The sequence below is a fragment of the Ahaetulla prasina genome, chromosome 2 (assembly GCF_028640845.1).
Source record: "Ahaetulla prasina isolate Xishuangbanna chromosome 2, ASM2864084v1, whole genome shotgun sequence".
In the NCBI taxonomy this organism is placed as follows: Eukaryota; Metazoa; Chordata; class Lepidosauria; order Squamata; family Colubridae; genus Ahaetulla; species Ahaetulla prasina.
In genome coordinates, this window is record NC_080540.1 from 135063337 (window position 1) to 135083423 (window position 20087).

General features: G+C 39.6%; 2 protein-coding genes across 3 annotated transcripts in view; one reads left to right on the top strand and one right to left on the bottom strand.

Annotated features, from left to right (window-relative positions):
• PGS1 (phosphatidylglycerophosphate synthase 1) overlaps positions 1-16834 on the top strand; it is a 143838-nt gene extending 127004 nt beyond the window's left edge. For both annotated transcript variants that reach the window (XR_009153837.1, XM_058172831.1), the window contains one exon: positions 16699-16834. The gene's annotated coding sequence lies outside the window, so the exon portion shown is untranslated. The remainder of the gene's footprint in view (positions 1-16698) is intronic.
• The window catches only part of DNAH17 (dynein axonemal heavy chain 17), a 130121-nt gene that overhangs the window by 71430 nt on the left and 38604 nt on the right, over positions 1-20087 (bottom strand). Inside the window, exons 25-41 of the mRNA XM_058172825.1 lie at positions 19569-19817; positions 19001-19123; positions 16655-17002; positions 16471-16562; positions 14898-15024; positions 14264-14416; positions 11627-11752; positions 11078-11185; positions 10755-10886; positions 8391-8551; positions 8146-8302; positions 7056-7160; positions 5597-5754; positions 4674-4812; positions 3705-3932; positions 2627-2764; positions 1300-1432 (exon numbers count right to left, since the gene is read on the bottom strand). Coding sequence (XP_058028808.1) covers positions 1300-1432; positions 2627-2764; positions 3705-3932; positions 4674-4812; positions 5597-5754; positions 7056-7160; positions 8146-8302; positions 8391-8551; positions 10755-10886; positions 11078-11185; positions 11627-11752; positions 14264-14416; positions 14898-15024; positions 16471-16562; positions 16655-17002; positions 19001-19123; positions 19569-19817 — 2677 coding nt within the window. The remainder of the gene's footprint in view (positions 1-1299; positions 1433-2626; positions 2765-3704; positions 3933-4673; positions 4813-5596; positions 5755-7055; positions 7161-8145; positions 8303-8390; positions 8552-10754; positions 10887-11077; positions 11186-11626; positions 11753-14263; positions 14417-14897; positions 15025-16470; positions 16563-16654; positions 17003-19000; positions 19124-19568; positions 19818-20087) is intronic.

Below are 20087 nucleotides of genomic sequence, written 5' to 3' on the forward strand. Positions count from 1 at the left end.
ACAGAGTCTGCATATTGCCCCCAACAACAATTTGGGTCCGCATTTTACCGACCTCGGAAGGATGGAAGGCTGAATCAACCTTGAGCCTGTGGGACTTGAACTGTTGAACTGCTGACAGCCAGTAGTCAGGAGAAGTAGCCTGCAGTACTGCTTTCTAACCACTGTGCCACCATGCCCCTATGTACTGCAGTTCCAGGCCAGAATTGAGTTTCCTTTCTCCTATTTCTCTCTCCTTTTGCTAACTCACACCAGCATAAAAGTAGTCATACCAAACTACAAAAAAACACCACCACCACCATTTGCCTTAGTCTAATAAAGAACTGATTGGCTCATATGTTGTTTTCAAAGTTTTGAAGCTGCTTCCAATGGGATTGGTCTCAAATCATTTCAGAAATGTTTCAGAGAATTCGAACAGTAAAAGTGGTGGAAACAAGACAGAAAAACCTTTCTTTGAATAATTAAAATAAACCTAATATGAGTTGGCAGCTATCCGACTCAATTATTCAACAGCATATGCATTTGGTATCTTTCTTAATTATAAGGTTTTTTATGTCAAAACCATTAAAGAGCCAAGGTGGCACAGTGGTTAGAATGTAATACTGCAGGCTACTTCTGCTGACTGGCTGCTGACTGCAATTTGGCAGTTCAACTCTCACGAGGCTCAAGGTTGACTCAGCCTTCCATCGTTCTGAGGCCAGTAAAATGAGGACCCAGATTGTTGGGGCAATATGCTGACTCTGTAAACCGCTTAGAGAGGGCTATGAAGCAGTATATAAGTCTAAGTGCTATTGCTATTGTTACTGTCATCAGATATACCATGGATAAAAAAATAATACTGGTTTTTTTTGTCCTGCTTGACGTTGGCTCAAATAACTCAAGTGGGGAAGAATTTATACACCGTGTAATAAAGGGTTCTTTTTAGAAAGTGATAGTATTAGAATTTTAAAGAGCAAGAATGTGTTTTAAGGTCATAACTGTAGTATGTAATTTTCCCAAATGAAATACCTGAGTTTCCTAAGCAAGCCATTATTCTAAATGATGATAAGTGAGTTGTAATTATAATTATTTTCAGCGGGACTCTAATTTTGTAAAAAAAAAAATAGTGCCACTATAGTAGTATTTCAGGGAAGAAATGTAAATGTTATTTTGTGAAATGCACATTCATGTACACATCTGCTATTTTGTACTATTTTCTCAGCTTTTATATAATAACTTTTTTTTGTGATCTCGGGAGATTGAAGTTGAACAACAACTAAAATAAAAAAAGTTGTTATAGAAAGTAGCTATATTGTTTCTTACCATCTTTCCATTCTCTTGTTGCTGGATTAATTATGCCAAATAGTTCATCACAAGTCACTGCTTTAGGATCAAGATCAACAGCTACAGGCTTCCTTTTCATGAGCTGATAAGTTTTATTCAGAGATTTTAATACCTGCCAGAAGGAAAAGATTGAGTCTTTGCCCATCATGTTCACACTATTGTGTCCATTCCTAATCTGGTGTCCTCCAGATATATTGGATTTCAATTTTAAGCATCTTCGGACCAGCCTAGGCAAAAGATGCAGCCACTGCATATTTTTTGAAAGCTCCACCATTGGAACCTCAAAAGATATTGATTGGATTGATGGGTTCCAGCACAAGTCTGAAAGCTCGGAAGAGTAAACCTCTGGTCCTGATGACTGACCCAGGTTGGATTTTTATTTATTTTATTTTATTTATTTTGTCACAACAATATATATAAGCACAAAAAGATTATATAGTATATAAACATATATATGAGGAAATATTAGGAGATATAAGCATATATATATATAAGAAGAAGAAGAAAGAAAAAAAAACAATAGGACAGAAATGGTAGGCACGTTTGTGCTCTTATGCACGTCCCTTATGGTCCTTTTAGGAATGGGGTGAGGTCAATATTAGAAAGTTTTTGGTTAAAGCTTTTGGGATTATGGGAAGAGACCACAGAGTCAGGTAAAGTATTCCAAGCACTGATGATTCTGTTACAGAAGTCATATTTTCTGCAATCTAGATTAAAGCGGTTGACATTAAGTTTAAAGAACAGTAACAATAACATTAAACAATAGTGCTGCAGAGACCTGAAAATCAGATGGCCGACGGGAGGCGCGTGCGCAGAGCTCAGCTGGGGCGAGGGCTCGCGTGCCGGCAGAGATGCCTACATGTGCCACCTGTGGCATGCGTGCCATAGGTTCTCCATCACGGATCTTGGGTGTTCACCTAACCAATGCCACGATCATGCACATGGACATGGGACTGATGCTCAGAAGAGCAGATGGCTACACCGCAATATGTTATTTTGGGAAACCTAACAGGATTCAAGGAGACAATGGCAGAGCTAGAAAAACTCTTTACATCCCCCCTCCCCCAACAAATGAGATCATTGGAACCACCAGCGTGTGGTGTAGCTAGCCACATATCTGGCCTTCCTCCAGACAGAAATGCATTCAGGCCTTTGACCTTAGGTGTAAGATCCGTCAATCACAAACATTTTGGGATGCCATGTTCTGCGAAACCATTTCTATTTCCAGTTGGCCCTTGGTGATGACACTGAACTCACATCTGAGTCATTGGCTAAAAAGTCCCAAGTGGTGATACAGGGTTCCCACCTGTGACTTGCCAGAGCCGGCATTTCCAATCACAAACACAGAGTGTCGGACTTGCAGTAGTTCCTCTAGCTGCACCACCTTCAAAACAAAACTCTCCTCGGGTTGCAGACGGAGCTCAACAACAGCTTGTTTGATAATCTGAGAATAACATAAATAAATCACAGACAGATTTGTTTATTTCCAGATTGGGTCAGTTTTGCATGTTTTATTTATCAGTCTACTGTATTCCAGGTCATTTCTATTAATCTTCATGATTGGCTCACACAAGCAATTAAATTCAGAGAGAGGGAGGGAGAGGGGGAGGGAGAATCCTCAAGTTATATCCTGTATTTGGACCAGAACCTCTGTCGCTAGAAGGCTTTTAAATGATTTTACACCCTTTTTTTGCTTTAGTTGTTATGTAAATCACCAGGGTTGTTAAGCAAATCCAGATTCCCCCATGGATTTTGCTTGTTGAAAGTCAGCTAGCAAGGTTGCAAATGGTGATCGTGGGACAATGCAAATGATCATAAATGCATACCAGTTGCCAAATACCCAAATTCTGATGATGTGACTGTGAGGGCTGGTCATACATAAGTCACTATTTATTTTTTTTTGCACAATCAGACTAAATAAATGGCTGTAAGTCGAAGTATATTCATACTTCACATTTCTATGCTTCCCATCTCCCTGTCAGTCAGTCAGTCTGTCTGTTTACATTGACTGTATAATGGTGGTAGCAGTGGTGGTGCTTAAAGACAAGAACCAAAGTGCGTAATTCAGAGACAAACAAAATCACAAATATAATTGCATGTGACGCTATCCATTAATCAAGAGGAAATAAGCAGTATTTTGTGTGTGTGTGAAAAATGGGTAAAATGGTCTGTATCCTCTGAAGCATTAGCCTGGTATCATGATTCTGCTTATAGGCCCTGTCTTTCAGTCTTATAACTCAAGTAAGTAGAGAGGGCAGTTTCTGAATCAAGGCTGTTCTGATGACATCTTGATTTTCCCACAGAAGAAAGTACTTGTATTTCTAACAAGAAGCATTTAGCTGCTTTCCTTAGCCCCTTGCTTGAACCCACAATAGCCAACTCACCTTCTCAAAGTTCAGGTCACGCTTCCGGGGTACATCCAGGGCTGGGAAAAGGTCCCCAATGAGTCCCATGAACACAGGTAAGTCATCAGTCACAATCTTGGGAATATTGAAATCTCGCAAAGCTCTCATGAGGACCTGGTCCTCAGCCCGGCCTGGGTCTCCTCTCTTCAGGGAACCTGCCACCACTAGCACAGACTTGATAGCTCTCAACCCCCAGTCGTAGTGATCCTGAGAGACAGGAAGTGCCATTAGAACTCCAGGTGAATAAAAGGATGTTGCTTAAATAAGGCACAAAACATCGCAAAAACATCGGTCAAGGACCGATGCTTCCTAGACATGGCTCCCTTAGCAAAGATATCCACTATTAATTAGAGGAAGATGGTCCTTCCCAAACCTTTTCAAGTCTTTTCTCAAAGATTTTAAACCAGTTTTCCCCACCCAGGGTATTGTATATGTTTCTGAACCATAACTCTCATCTCCCTCACTATGCTGCATAGGGATGACAATAATTGCAATCCAAATAGGTCTATAGTTCTCCTGGTCGGGGAAGGCTCCTGTAGGCCGCTTTGGCCTACCCAAATGAACAGAGTATTCAGCTGCATTTATCATGGATTTATTCCAGATATTGAAATCTATACATTCTTGCAGTATTATCAAGGACTTTGGAAACAACATACAGTATAATGCAGTATTGGCAGTGGTGGGATTCAGCCAGTTCGCACCACTTCGGGAGAACGGGTTGTTAACTTTCTGAGCAGTTTTGCTGACCTGGTTGTTGGAAGAAATCATTAGGGCAGAGAACCGGTTGTTAAATCATTTGAATCCCACCACTGAGTATTGGAGATGGAATTCAGTGAGTTATATTACTGTAATATTTTCAGAAATCTCTGTCAATTCTTTCCCACCAATTTTTTGTTTGCTTTGAAATATTTGGTGCCATAGCAGAGCTGTGGAACCACATTCAATTACCTGCTTGGAAAGTAGCTCCTTACATAGTGTGTAGAGAGTGATAAATTTCCTGGCCAGAAGCCTAGCGTCAATAAAACCTTCAGCAACAAGCATGATTTCACAGATAAGCTCAAAATCAGGAACAACCATGGCACAGGGCCTGCAAGAGGACATGGGGAAAAATGAGCATCTGGAGTGCTTATACTGCAGAAGCAACAGCACACCTTTCCATTCAGCTACAAGGTGCACTCGCTGCAAATGCCAGACGCAATTCAATTTCAAGTGCCTCTATTAGAAAAAAAACCACCTGCTGTAAAAAGGTAAAAAAATGATACATACACTTTTTATGATGTGTAATCGACAGCTTTCTCGTATAATGATCTTTTATGTAAATAAGTCATTTTGAATATTACCTGGCCAAATTTTCCAAAATAAAGAGACTTCAGGTGTATTTTGAAAGTTTATTTCAGGGCACCCAGTCCATATACTAGTTCAGGATTTCCAGCCTTTCTTGGCTGGTGACACATTTGGAAATTTAAGAGCATCCCACTGAGTGTCTTCTTGAAATGGGCATTTTGAGGGACTTTGTCCCTTTAAAGCTTGCCAAAGTAGCATTTCCAAGTCAAACTCAGCTCTTGCTGATTTTATAGACATGATTATGGACATGTTCTTGTAGTGGCAATATAATAGAAGTAGTTTGCCATTGTTTCTGCTGAGAGATATGCTCATATTAGTCTATAGCCCAGATATTTCTTGCAGGCCTCTCATCCAAGTGCTTACCCAACCCTACTTACCAACCCTACTTAGCATCAAAGTCAAAACAAACATAGCCATCTGAGTTTCTGTATTTCATGCTTGATCTTTCTTTTGAGCCAATTCCTGAGTCAACCTTTTTCATTATTCAAGCCAACCTTTATTGCCTCATTTCTTCAAGATGTTAATACCTGAATAAAGCTTTCAGATTTTCAGGTAGTTCAGTACGACCTGCATATCCAGGATTCATGGTAATAAACATTCCCACAGTGGGAATCAGAGAGATCATCTCTCCAAGGAAATTGAATGTCTTCTTCTTGGCTCGAATAGCGTCTTGAACACATTTAACCTAAACAATGAGCAGAATACCCTTTTATTGATTCACACGTGGCTGCATTTGGAAAATGAAGAACAGTGTACCAATATTTACATATAAATGTATAACAATTCAAACTACTTGGCGCTGATAATACCCAAGGCATGTTGGATAAATAGTAAACCAAGGAATAACTGCGCACTGAAGCTCACACATTCATTTCCCAGGACATCTTATGGTAAATTAGGCATGACTAAAATAAAACTTATGCATCTGAATAAGGCTTTTTGCAAGTTGAAAAGTACCAGTTTTTAAAACACTGCTGTAGGGTTCAGCTATAAACAGCAAATTGTTCACTGTTAAGAATGAGAAGAGAAAGCCTTTCCTATGAATAGCTTCTCACATTGTCATATCTAATGGGCTCTATTGTGTGGTTCTGACAGCATCTTACTGACTCCTTGGTTCTGGGCAGTCTCAGTACCCATCAGTCAAGTGAGGAGGAATAAGGGAACTCTGGGGAACACACTGGATTCTTTAAAAACAACATCTTGCAAATATTCATGGCAGTCTCATAATCAATATTTGAGACAATCAGTCGTATCTACAGATTGTCCTAGTACTACACTAATATTAAACTTATTTCAATTTTTTATGTGAGACAACTTGATGCTTCATGCCGGCAATAGCAATTGCTTAATTGTGGTTAACGGTTATAGGCAGATTCCACTGTAACTATTAAGATTTTGGATATAATCCTGTTTGTAGTAGAGCTACCAGAGTAGGGTTCCAAAAACCCAGACCATCACTAACTACTGTAGATGGCAGCCATGAAGCACATAAAACTCCATTTGCTGTTCTGCAGTAGTTACCTGAACTTTGCAGTTCATGTCTGGTAATTTTAGCTTATAGAAGCTGCAAGGGATATTGTAGAAGATGGAGAAAAAGCACACACAGAGGTTTCCTTCTGCTTTCTGGGTCATTTTATCTGCAGGATTCCATTTATAGGATGTTTGGATCTGATCCATTATTCCTATACCACTGCTTTACCCATACAAATCTTTCATTGTGTGATTGCTCGGTATCATTCGCAGAATTTTACATCGAGTCCTGAACATTTTATTCCTTTGAACAGCGTCCCACCATCACTTTTATCTTTTATCTCATCAGAACATAAAAAAAGATGGACTAGCTGCCCAGCCTTTTTTTTTTAGCAGTTGTTGTTCTTGGAACACCCACAAGATAGACATTTAGCTGCAATCATCCAGCTGAAATCACCTCCCCCACTCCTAGTTATTTATACACAACAGCACCAGCCTCTTATGGAAAATATTTACCTGTACAGCAATTACTGACAGGACTTCTACTGAAATCCGATTGAATTCATCAAAACATCCCCAGGCCCCGGTTTGGGCCAGTCCTTTGTAGATATTTCCACAGGACTAGAGAGAGAAAGAGAGAGAGAGAGAGAGAGAGAGAGAGAGAGAGAGAGAGAGAGAAGTTGTTCTGAATGAAGGTTTGGTTTTTTTTCCAGGGGCGAGTATTATTAAATTGCAGTTGTACACAGTGAAAGTAATTGGGGTCATGCAGTCTTGCGGTGTTTATTGATGGAGTATATGAAATACCCCACTACGAGTAGTTCCAATTTGTCCCACATAATTGCCAGTGGAATGATGTGATATTTCAGTGAGCAAGCCCTATCTTGAGTAAACAAGTAGGGGAGTGATAGGGTTCTATGGACTAATATGGGAGAGATTTGCAAGTATTCCTAACATCCTAGGGTCCACACCTCTCAGAGACTCATTTCAAATTAAAATTAGAAGTCATAGATAGGTCACAAGCCCACCCCCTAGGAACTTCAAAGTGAAATGAAGTGCATCGTTTTGGAAATGAATGCATTGGATACCCCAATCATCACTCATATTTGGCAGGCAATAGTCCTCTCCTTAGTACTCACAAACTGCAGAAAACAGAGGAGGCATCACCAAAAAGGATATTTTAAAAAAGAAACTCTTGTAAAGTACTTGTAAAGTACTCATGTAAAGATGAAGAGCCTGTTCTTTGTTTAGGCTGTTTTCAGTCGTATAATTAGTGGTGCCAAATGGAAACAATGCAGATGGAAAATGCTTATTTTACTGCATGGAACTTGGGAAAAAGCCCATTGCTTTAAAGTTAACACAATCTTTGCATAACCAATGAAAACTCATGTATATTTAATTGTAGCTCTCAATGAATGATTCTCTCATGCTCTGCTTTGGATTTTTTTTCCTAAGAAATTTGCATGTGACTCAAATGCGCTAAAGAGAAGTACTTGTCCTTGAATTGAATCAACAATACATAAGCATTCATTAGAACAACAATAAGAGACTATAGGATGGAAGCTGTTCTCCTGACCCATATATTTCATTTCAGCCGCTGGATCATTACCTTGTAGTCCATTTGCTCAGAGCAGTTGAAGACATACACCATGATTCCTACAGCCCTGCCCAAGTCTTTGGTGGTCTCGGTTTTTCCTGTTCCTGCAGGGCCTGCAGGGGCTCCTCCCATGATTAAGTGGAGGGACTGGGTCAGGGTGATATAGCAACTGCAAAACACAGAAATTAGGCATGTTATATTTGGGGCCTGAAAAATCAGGCTGTGCCAGACTCAAGTTTATGAGGGTGAGCTCGTACCGGTCAGTAAGCGGGGTGATCACCAGACGAGGAGTGTTGCCAAGGTATTCATAGGAATACTGGAGTTGAGCATCACAGATATTGGCAAAGCAGTGCCTCTTCTCTTCATCCCAACGGTGCCTAAGTTGGGACTGCCATGTAAAGGCCTGAGAGCTCTCCACCTGTCACGAAAGGAGTGCAATTTAATTCTGACTAGGGAGTGCCAGGTGGCCCTTATTGGGTTCAGTGAGAAGCTGAGGAAGAAGGGGAAGAGCTGGTGGCAAACATTATTATTATGAATGACGAATGGCCTTGCTTCTTTCAATGTGTGTCTTACAGAAGAAGTGAATGAACTGTGCAGCAGGTTGGCTGGGAGGCAGCCATTTTGTCTTGGATGGAGCCAAACACCTTCAAGATGACAGTTTTCTGGCCATTTCATTTCATTATCAGCTTTTAATATCCTCTTTTTGCAGCTGTATCAGCTCTGTATTTGGGTAGCTTGAGGGAAGCAGGAAATAAGATAGCCATGCCATGGCTACCTACTAAATTTATTAGGATTGATCAGAAATGAATGAATAATGATCTTGCTTCTTTGTATCAGAGGTGGTATTCAGGCAGTTTGCACCAGTTCGTGAGAACTGTTGGCAGAAATTTGGCTAAGGTCGCTGAACCAGTAGCAATGGCCGGCTGGCCATGCCCCCGAACTGGTCCCCGGTCACTGCTCGCTCGCCTGCCCCACCGGCCATGTTCATTGCCACCATGTTCTTTGTGCATGCGCATCCCATTGCTTTGAAAGTCCAATGGGATGCGCATGTGCAAAGAACATGACGGCGATGGCTGCAGCTTTTTTTGCAACCTCTGGTACTTTTTAGCGGCCTGTGGCCAGCTGCCGCAGCTTCAAAACAACTCTCAAAGAGGCAGCAGCTAGGAGGTTTCTTTGTCAGCCTCTTTCCAGCAGTGGTGGCTGGCTGGGGGCCACCAAAAACTCCGGTCAGCTTGCCTTCCATACTCTGGACCAGCCGCTGCAGAAGATTGGCAGCCCGAACAAAGAGGTGGTGGTGGGGGAGGAAGCGGGGCTAGGGCCGGGGCCACTAAAGGAGGGGAATCGGGGGTGACTGGCAAAGGGAGGGCGGGGGTAGATAAGTGGAAATTCCAAAACAATTCCTACCTTTTTCTGTGGGTGTGGCTAGGTGGGGGGTCATGTAACTGAATGGGCATGGGCGTGAGTGATGTCAAGTTGGCCACACCCACTCAGTCACATGCCCCCCACCTAGCCACGCCCACCAAACTGGTAACGAAAATTTTTGAAACCCACCACTGCTTTGTATGTATGTCTTATAAATGACATCCATTACTTGTGCCATCAACTCACCTGGGAGCAGCCATTTCCAAATTGACCACCAACCCTTTTTACACATCTTGTTTATGAACATCATAAGCTTCTTAAATAAAGAAGATTTCTCTTGTTATGGATGAAGGTTAATTCTTTAGCCTTTAATGAAAGCTAGGTGGTCTTCCAGGTTCCTCCATTATTCCATCCAACTGGAACAATGGTTTGCAATATTAATATTTTTAACAATGCTCCTTCTAAAGGTTAAAGACAACTCTTCATATTCTTCTGTCAGGCAGCTGACTATGTGAACAGACAAAAACCTTTCATAGATCGAGTTTCCAAGTGTGTATTTTTCAATCATGTAAGTTAATGCAATCAAGTAGAACACCTGTTCAGGATTTCTCATGCCATAGATGATCTGTTTGCCCTTTGTAAATAAGGGAGAAGGCTTCATGTCATTGCCAACACAATAACTTATCTCGGAGATCAGGTTATTAAAGTTTTATAGTCAAATTCCCAAACTTTTGACCACTCAAAGACACACGAAGAGAAGAAGACTTCATTTTAAATTTGGAACAGTCACAATTGTCCTACAATTTTTTTTCATGATTCTTTTAGGATTCCTTCATGATAAAATTAGAATGGATTAGAGCAGATTGAGTTATGTAGCATCTGCTACCTCAAACAATTTGTCGTGTTATGATTGGTCCAACCTCTTGCTCAGTCATTTTTCCATGGTGGATGCATTAAACCAGGGGTCTCCAACCTTGGCAACTTTAAGCCTGGCAGACTTCAACTCCCAGAATTCCCCAGCCAGCAAAGCTACATTAAGCATTAAGCTACAATCCTGAAATCTCCCAGACATGGTCAATTGGGGATTATAAAAAGTGTGGTCCACTATATCTAAAGTGCACCAGGCTGGGGGAGGCTGATTCTTGCAATTCATCTTTCAACCTGAAATTAGGAGATTTCAGGATGAACGAACAGAACAAAAGGTTTGCTCAAACATGCCCATGCACACAATACTGCACAGGCTTTAGTTCACAATATACCTTTGCTAAAATCATTTTGGCAATAACGTCTCTGGCATGCACATCAATAGTACAAATGGTCATAATCTTCATTCTGTCCCCTGGAGATAAGTTCCCAATCAGCAGCGTAATTAAGGTGTTCAACTGGTTAATCTGTGAAGAGGAAAACCAAAGAGATGAAAGGGTTTTCTGATCTCCTTCAGAATGAGCTGTTGAAACTTGTCTGATATAAGTCTATACATACCCACACACACACCCAAGTACCCACACACATCCACCCACGTGTTCTATCATTGCACACACCAATGTTTTGCAGTCAGGTAAACTGAGAGACCTCTATTCACCTGTTTCTTATTGTAATCTTTAATTGCATTTTCATAGCCTTCTTCCAGTCGTGAAAAGGCAATGCCAACTTCCGTAGTCCACCAGATCTGGGTACATGTTAAAGCAATCTGCCACAGACAAAGAGTTCTATGAAATGTTGCAGGCCTGTTTAATCATCTATAAACATTGCCCCTCATGGAAGTATGGGTGATCAGACTTTAAGCTTAAACTTACAAAAAAGGCTTCTCCTCTCTACCTTTGTATTTTGCTAGAATTTCAGCCACTCTGGAGTAGTGGCTGAGATGTTGAGCTAGAAACCAGGACTGTGACTTTGGGCTGGAAGTCCTTAGCTCTGGAAGGTCACTGGGTGATTTTGGGCCAACCCCTCTCTCTTAGTCCAAGTCAACTCACTCACAGAGTTGTTGTTGTGGGGAAAACAGGAGATGAAAAAAATAGGCATGTATGCTGCCTAAAGCGGACCAAAAATTTAGATGGAATAAAAATAAATGAACTTGTTTTGGTTCCTGCCTCTTTTTTCTTTGAAGTTGAACCAGTGTTTTTTTGCTTACCTGGGCTGGGTAATCAAATATCCATTGTTCTCTCGGTTTTTCCTCATAAGTCACTACAGCTTCAGCTATTAGCTGGCGCAAGGTGCTCTGCATTCTCTCCATCACTCGGTTTAACCAAACTTCAACCTGGGTGTAGACTTTCCAAATTAGTTGTGCATGTTTGGGTGCTTTGATACACATCCTCCTTAATGTCTGTTTTCTAACTTTCTTTCCTCACCAGATTGTATTACAAAATACAGGTGTAATTTTTACTCATTTGTATCATCTACCTTATTTGTAGAATGGTGGGATGATGATGGTTTATTTTTATTTTCATCAAGCATGTATTTTATGACAGATACAAGTGTAAACATAATTATAAATACATGAAAAGGATACGAATAAAAGAAAACATTAGGACAGGGACGGTAGGCACGCTGGTGCGCTTATGCATGCCCCTTAAAAACCTCTTAGGAATGGGGTGAGGTCTACAGTAGACAGTCTAAGGTTAAAGTTTTGGGGATTTGGGGAAGAAACCACAGAGTCAGGTAGTGCATTCCAGGAGTTGACAACTCTGTTATTGAAGTCGTATTTTCTGCAGTCTAGTTTGGATTGGTTTAACATGAGTTTATATCTATTGTGTGCTCTTGTGTTGTTTTGGTTGAAGCTGAAGTATTCATTGGCTAGTAGGACATTGTAGCAGATGATTTTATGTACTATGCTTAGGTCAGACCGAATTATGATAACACAAAAATCAGTATGCTACTGTAAGGTTGTTTCATTTTGCTGTAGCTAAAGAAAGTAATTTTTGCTAGCTATCCTGATGTTATCCTATAGTATTTATCAGCCGCCTCATATTCATGGATTGACAAGATAACTCCTGTTGATATGATTTAATAATAAAATTTAAAAAGGCTGAAATTGTTGATCTTCTAATAGAATTCCCTCTAACTTGGAATCTACTCTTGTCTGGAAAAAGTCCAGTGTAACCATTTTTTAAAGGGACTGATGGGATTAATTGAAGTTCAGTGAGTTTTGGCTAAACTTGTGGAAAATATGGTTGTATAACCAACCCTATGGTAGAAAAATTACTGCTGAAGAGCTAGCATGGCAGCCATAATTTTTTTTTTAAAGCTCCTCACTAAATTTACTTCACTTGTAAGTAAATTCAACTGCCATTAATCTCACTGATTAATAATTAGTTAGAGAACAGAAAGCAGGGATTAAGAATAAATGGATTTTTTTCTACAAATAAATGTAGTTTTTATGCCAAGGGTCATTTAACTTTACAACTGATCTGGAGTTAGAGGTGCCACATTTGCGGATGACATCCAGCTATTTAAAGCATACAATAGAAAAGAAATGATGAAAATTTAGCATCACTTGGAAGAAATTTCTGCTAGCAGAAGTCCTGCTAGTATAAATCACCTGGTGTATTTTGCCTCTGTGTTGAACTGTCCTTTCATGCCATGTCCCAGACAGCATGGTTTTATTATTTTTCATAGGGTACAACTTTACCTCCCAGCAACTGCAGTGTGAAGTCACCTCAGTCACTATTTCCAAAGGATATGCTTTCAGGCTATCTCCTTCAGCTCAAGGTAGAGCAGCTTATATTCCGTTTTAGCTGTTCTGGTGTTAAAGGAGTATTTTGCCCTTTCTTCCAGCATGAGCTTTGCCATAGAAATAATTTACCACTTCTCATTATGATGATGGTGAGAAGACGGTCAAAGGGTTAGGTCTGCTCAACTCTTGCTGGCCACTGAAGATATTGCAGGAATGATACCTCTTCATTGCCCTCTATGGGTATTTTTGCTTGGGTTGGAAGAGACACTCAGTACTTGGCTTTTGCAAGGGAATGTGCCTGTATTATGTCCAACCAGTGTTTCATAATTCAAAAATTATTTGGGTACCCTATATATATAGGTGTTGATCCCTTCTGGAAGAACAGTAGACTTGCCTGTTAAAAAATGGACCTAAGCTTAAAAAACAGGAGATAGAACCAGATTTTGCCAATTGAATGTTGCTGAAATTGCAACCAATGGTCTGCAACGTCTGGGGGGTTGTCTGCCCATAGTTCTCAGTGTCATAATTCTTTCAGCAGTGAAGTATGTAATTTTGCTGGTTGTCACTCATTGTTAGCTATTCCCTGGCAGCATTATTTTATTTGGGATTTATGGCAGCGGTGTTCAGATAGCAGGCAAGAGTTCTCCTATTTTCCTCTAGGTAAAAAAATAAAACAAAACCAGACTGTAGGTGCAGCAGAGAGGTGAGAATCAAGGAGGAGCACAGGCTTAGCATTCTTCCAGAAAAGTCCTAGACATCTGTTCAGAGACAGTGAGTGACACCACTATGAAAGTTTTGTAAGGGCCAGTAACCTGCCAAAGTGGCAACTTGAATTAACCAAGACTGCTGGTAAGAACCATGATTGGTGATGATTTTTTCCCATCAGCAGGTAATGCTACTTTGACAGGGAAATCATTCAGGGGAGTCCACCCTTCAGTGCTTTTCAATTGCCCCACATTGGGACCATAAAGTCAATATGCTCAGGAGCCTAATCCTTGAGCAGAACATTGCCTGGGAGTAGAATTGGCACTGTGATATTTTTCTGCTGACTTAAGGTCTACAGGAATACTGCATTTAAAATGATTTATAACTAACCTGTCCAGAACAGTCGCACTCCTTGTCAAAATCAACATACTCATCTTCTTTGCTGTACATTCCCACGCCAATCTTCAGAGGCTGTCCTTCTGCATCTAGCCTGAATTTCAGCTTTGCCATGCTATCAAATAATTTGGACAAATGGCGGGATACCTTCAAGAATTACAACACAAAGGACCAGACGGTAGTATTAGAGGTCTGATGAAAACATCGGCAGTTCTTTAAGGTGATCATCATTGTGAAAGCTTGAAGTACACAGATCAATTGAACAAAAGTGTCTAATTTGAAAGCATCAGTCAAATCTGTGCAAGTGATCCATTCAAGTATTTTCTTCTCTCACTGTTTGGTCTCAGTGAGAAGAAGGACGTTTTATCAGCTGTTAAGTGAGATCCTCTTTTAAGTTGGATGATCAAAATTTAAATCATAGGCTTCACTGAGCTATTACCCCTTTCTTTAATTGTTATCAGGTCACAGAAATCCTGTTCAGTTTCTATTAGTCTGTGATGTTTGTACTGGATAAATTGATTTTTATGTGGGAAAGAGAACTTAGTCAAACTCCTGACATTCTATTACAAATACCATTATAAGTTCCAAGCCTCGCCCCCCTCTCAAACCTCAAGGCATTCCATCCTACCTCAACAGGATCATTGCCATTGGACAAAATATCTAGCAGGTCAGCAGAGGATACAAAATAAAATCGAGGGAAAGCCAGTCTCTTGGTTTCCAAATATTCAGCCAGAGCTTTTTCACAGAGTGCCAAACTAAAAAGCAAGCAAGAAGAAAGTAGTAACACCCCTCGTTTTGCTCTCTCTAAGATTATCCTTATTCATCACTATAGATGTACATTGATATAGACTTTAAAGCAGACGTTTAATTTTCTCAATGTCAATACCAGAAGTGGAATTGGAGTCTCCCAAACATCTGATCCATTTAAACATCTCTCTCTTCTGTGCATTTGAATTTTCCTACTTTTTCCCCCTATTCGCTTCATTGTACTTCCTCTTTTTGGCCTACACGGCTTCCTCCTTCTTTGCTAGGCATTGTAATTGTCTTCATCCCTTCTTTAGCTTTTCTTGGGAAGGTGGAGTATTGGCTGGGAGTATTTTACACTGACAATAGGGCCTTCAATTGGGTGCCATTTTACTTCCTCAGGATGTCTCAAGTCCTTGTGGGGACTAATAATAATCAGAGGGGCAAAGGTCAGGCTTGAAGAACTTCCGGGCAACTGATTATTTTAAAAAATATATCATTTTTAAATCTCAGCACAACACTTCCAAGGAAACAGAGGCAGATGTGGGAGCACTGGGCCATTGGAGCATCATCTGGGTTCCATTTACTGCTTGTAGTGGGATGCGGTGACCCACATCCCACTTTCAGCCTAAATGGTTCCTTGGGTTTCTGGAAAACCCAAGGAACCAGGGGAATCTCCACCATGACAAGAGCCCTCATTTTGTTTGATGTCAACACGATCATTAATGTTTTTGATGGAGGTGGTTCAGAAATGACTCAAAAGGGATAACAAATGGGTATGCATATCTCACCAGCGTCAGGTAAGATGGGCGGTGTAGAAATGTAATAAATAAAATAAATAAATTATAGGAATAGTACCTAACTTACAAGCAAAAGGTTACTTGCATATCAAAAGTTGTGATAAATTTGGTGCTCAGGTTATCCTTTGTATACTATCTACTATTGTTCAGTTTAAAGAAATAATGAAGTAATCTTCATTGCCTCCACTGCCAATGCTTCTAGTTTGAGACAGCCTATGTCTGCACTGGGACAACTATTGAAATACATTATCCATAGCCACTGAAACATAATTATCCCTAGTTATCATTGTGACAGAGAATTATTTCCAAAACAAGGCCAGGTAGAAAAAGCTTCTGTCTCTAAGTCCTAGCTGAAGAATTATTTAGTTATGAGCTGCGATGGCACAGTGGTTAGAGAGAAGTATTGCAGAAGTACTACTTCTAAGTGCTATTGCTATTGCTATTCAGAGTGGGGGCCTAGCACCATTTAAAGCTGCCATTAAAAAACAAGCAGAAATTATGAATAAAAATTGGCATTGATGAAATGGTGCTTTTTTTTTTTTGTAAAAGGTGGACTTGCGAGAACTGTCACCTTATGACTTGCTTCTGCTGCAAAAAAAAAAATCATTCTCTCTACTCTATTTTACATTTGCATTTTGACAAAATTAGCTTCCTGACCTTTGCTGCAAGGACTCTAGCTTGTCATAGAGACCTGGTTTATTTGTTGCCTCAACCACATTTGGAGTTTTTACAGCATCCGCCATTAATTCCTTTAAAGTGAAGAAAGATTTATTAGCCATTCAAGTAGTATTTTTGCAATAGTAATGTAACCGAATCAGTGCTTAAAAGGAAGTTTGCTCACTTTAAAGTCTTTGTCAATGCTATCAAAACGCTTTGAATCCTCAGGAAGCTGATTTCGAATGTCCTCTGAGCCAATGAAAATACTCTCCAGGTGACTCCACGTTCTCTGGACTTCAAACCAAATGGATATCACAGAGTCAGCAGTGGATAATTTCTGCTGCCAGCCGGAGACCTCCTGCAGGAAGTGGGACAGATACTTAGAAGTCATCAGAGTCTGGAGCTGCACTTGGTTCTCTTCAAGGGTTTCTACCAGTGCTTCGTCTGCCTTCAGCATCATTGTTCCCGTCCTGTGGTGAGGTTCATGTTCAAACTGCATGGTTGACCAGGTACTGTCAAGAGCCTTCAACACCTTTAGACAATAATAAAAAAGGGAGAAACATTTTTAAAATTGAGGTATTGCAGATGCAGGTGGGTCTCTTCCATTTTGTTAAAGCAAACCAAAGCAAGGCAACAATGTGAGAACCCCCCCTCCCTTGCTTGTTGTTATCCTTGTCTGTTGAATTTACATATTCATAACACATCAACTACCTTGGCCCAAAACTATGCCTGCTAGAATCATGAGAACCGAAGCCAATGGGATTCTTTATACACTATTTTTTTACTCACGAATAAGGGATTTTAGAAAGGAAGATGAATATTAAAGAAGGCATCGCCATTCCCGGTCACAGTTGTGTATTGTACCAGCTAATGAGGAACATAATTTGGCAAACACAGCAAACCGTTCCAGACTTTACACAGCAGGGTTATAGATTCGTTTGAACTTATTTTATAGGTTGTATACTCTGTGTCCAAGAACGGTTCCCGATAAAAGAACAAACAATGCAATACTGCACAACAAATTACTCTGAGTAAAGCCAGCATGGAAACAGCAGTTACAATAGGTTAAGATGGCAAACTTCAAAGCTCTGCAAAGAATAAGCATGTATCTCCTTGGTGCCAAAAGGACAAGAAAACACAAAGTTGCTAGTGGCTTGGCTAGGAGAGTGTTTCATTAGTTGGAAGAAGGCACCCTCTACTTGTCATCCGTTCACCCAGAAAAAAGCTTCCATTTATGATCTGAAGACAAACTGATGGGCAGCAGAGAATCCTTCTGATCCCAAGATATGTAGGGCTTTGAACGTTGCTCAGAAAAATTACTGGACTCCTATGTACGACTTCAAGCCCTGTCCTGATGCACCACTGATTAATGTAATAATGAGAACACATGTTAAAATAATGTAATGTATGAATGCATCTATCTCAAAATGATATACAAATAACAAAAATAAGAATAATTAGAATAGAATAAAATAATAGAATTCAATATAATGGAATGGAAACTTGATTTGGTCATCTGACCATATCAAAAATATAAAACAAATACAAATGTACAAATATATACCCCCACCCCCAAAAAAATAGCACTATGGGACATGTTCATAGTAAGTCATCATCCCTACAGCTAATTCTAATCTGATCTAATTATTCCATCCTCTTTGAAATGGCCTTTGGGGAAAAAACACTACAGTCTTACTAGTGATGTGTAGGTTCATTCCCTGCAAAAGTAAGACAATTTCTCCTGGATGCCTGGATATTTTTTAGTTTTAGTTTTAAAATAAGAATGTAAATAAGAAGCCCTTTCTGCAAAGTACAGTTTGCAGTCAAGAAGAAAATGTCCAGTGTCTTCAACAGCTGGTTCTTCATGAGTATACAGACTTTCTTCAATTGAGACTCCATGAAACCTCCCATATCCTACCATGGAGTCTAGTTGTTCGAAACAAACTCTAGAAAAAGCTCTTCTGAGATACTAAAGTATATAAGTTGTTAAACGTTTTCTAACTGGGTGGCTGATTTCTGTTGAAAAAACCACTTCAAAGACAACATATTTCAGTGCTGCTATATCGTCTTGGGGAGATACCTCAATGATTCTTTGTTTGAAAGTTTTCTTGGCCTTTAGATTCAATTGGACTGGGAACTTAATGGAGAATCCATATTGTGAGATGATAACAGTAATTATAATACATATTTGCAATTACACTATATTAAAAAACATTTAAACAGAAGGTGCAAAGGTTTATGTGAAAAAGGAAACATTCGATCTTAATCAGTAGAATTGATAGGCTTATTTTAACTTTGGTTTCCAAAAAGGCTTAACACTGTACAATGTTTGTTTGCTTGCTCCCAGCATGCAGGGCCTCGGTCAGATTTTGTTCTCAGCTATTCCAAAACATCGAATAGATCCCTTGGTGAAGTTTTGCCCACATTATGAAGAAAGGAATGAGAATCACAATTCAGTTCAATGGCATTTCAAACTATTCTGTACCTAAGGAGGAGTAATTAAATGGTCATGGCATGGGGCAAACAGTACCTTTTCCATCCCAGATTCTTTCACAGCCTTGTCTACAATGCTGCGAACCTCATCTTCAAACTTGTGAAGATTCAGCTGAAGCAGGTCTGCCAGTATTGTTTCATCAGACATGGTAAACTTCACCTGGTACAGAAAACATGTTAGGAAAGACATCCAGTCAGAGAAGAACATTCTTCTGTAGTCTTCCTATTCTACTCTGCAATTCTACAATAATTGCAGTGTCAATTTATATTCAGATTAACAACAAATCAGAAGGACCAATGTTTGGATCTAACAATTTTATGACTTTTACTTTACTTATTATATTTATTTACTTATTCATTTATTTAAAAGATTTAAATAGCTATTTATCTTATATTCCATAACTCTAGGCAGCTCACTGTACAACAATAAAAACATTTTAAAAAACCATATAGGTTTTTTACATATATTATTATTTATATGTCACTTTGTTGGAATACTTTGAATTTGTTGGTGGAATATCAAAAATTAGAAAGATGAGGATGAGGATGACAATGATGGTGATCATCAGTCTTGTGGGCCTTTGTTTTAGCCTACATTAGATTACCTGGGTGGCCTGCATGAGTTCTTTCCAATGTCTATCTCGGATAGCTGGATTCTGGAGTTCACTGACAGCTCGAAGAGATGTGATCATGTTTTTAACTGTATTATCCAGTCCTATAAAAGCATCCCACGGTCTCATTTCCTTGTCCAAAGTTCTCACATCCTTAGCAAATTTCTTGCAGTCAAGATCCATTTGCTCAACATTAATCTCTTTCCACTTGGTTGTCTTCCAATCGTTAATGCTTTCATTTACCTAGATGGAAACGTATGTATGTTTGCAATCTTTTCTGTGGAGAAACCGTCTATTATAAAATTTATGTGGAATCACTTGGAAGGCTTCAGCAGATTTTACAAGTCAAAGGAGAAAAAACATATAGTAAGGAGATAACTATTTTAACCCTCTACTACCATTCATCCCTATGCAATGCAAATAATGCACTATTCAAACCTATTTCTCAGTAGCCCAAATGGTCCATTCAAAATAAATGTTTTCCTGCATTAGAAACAGAGCTTTAAACAATTT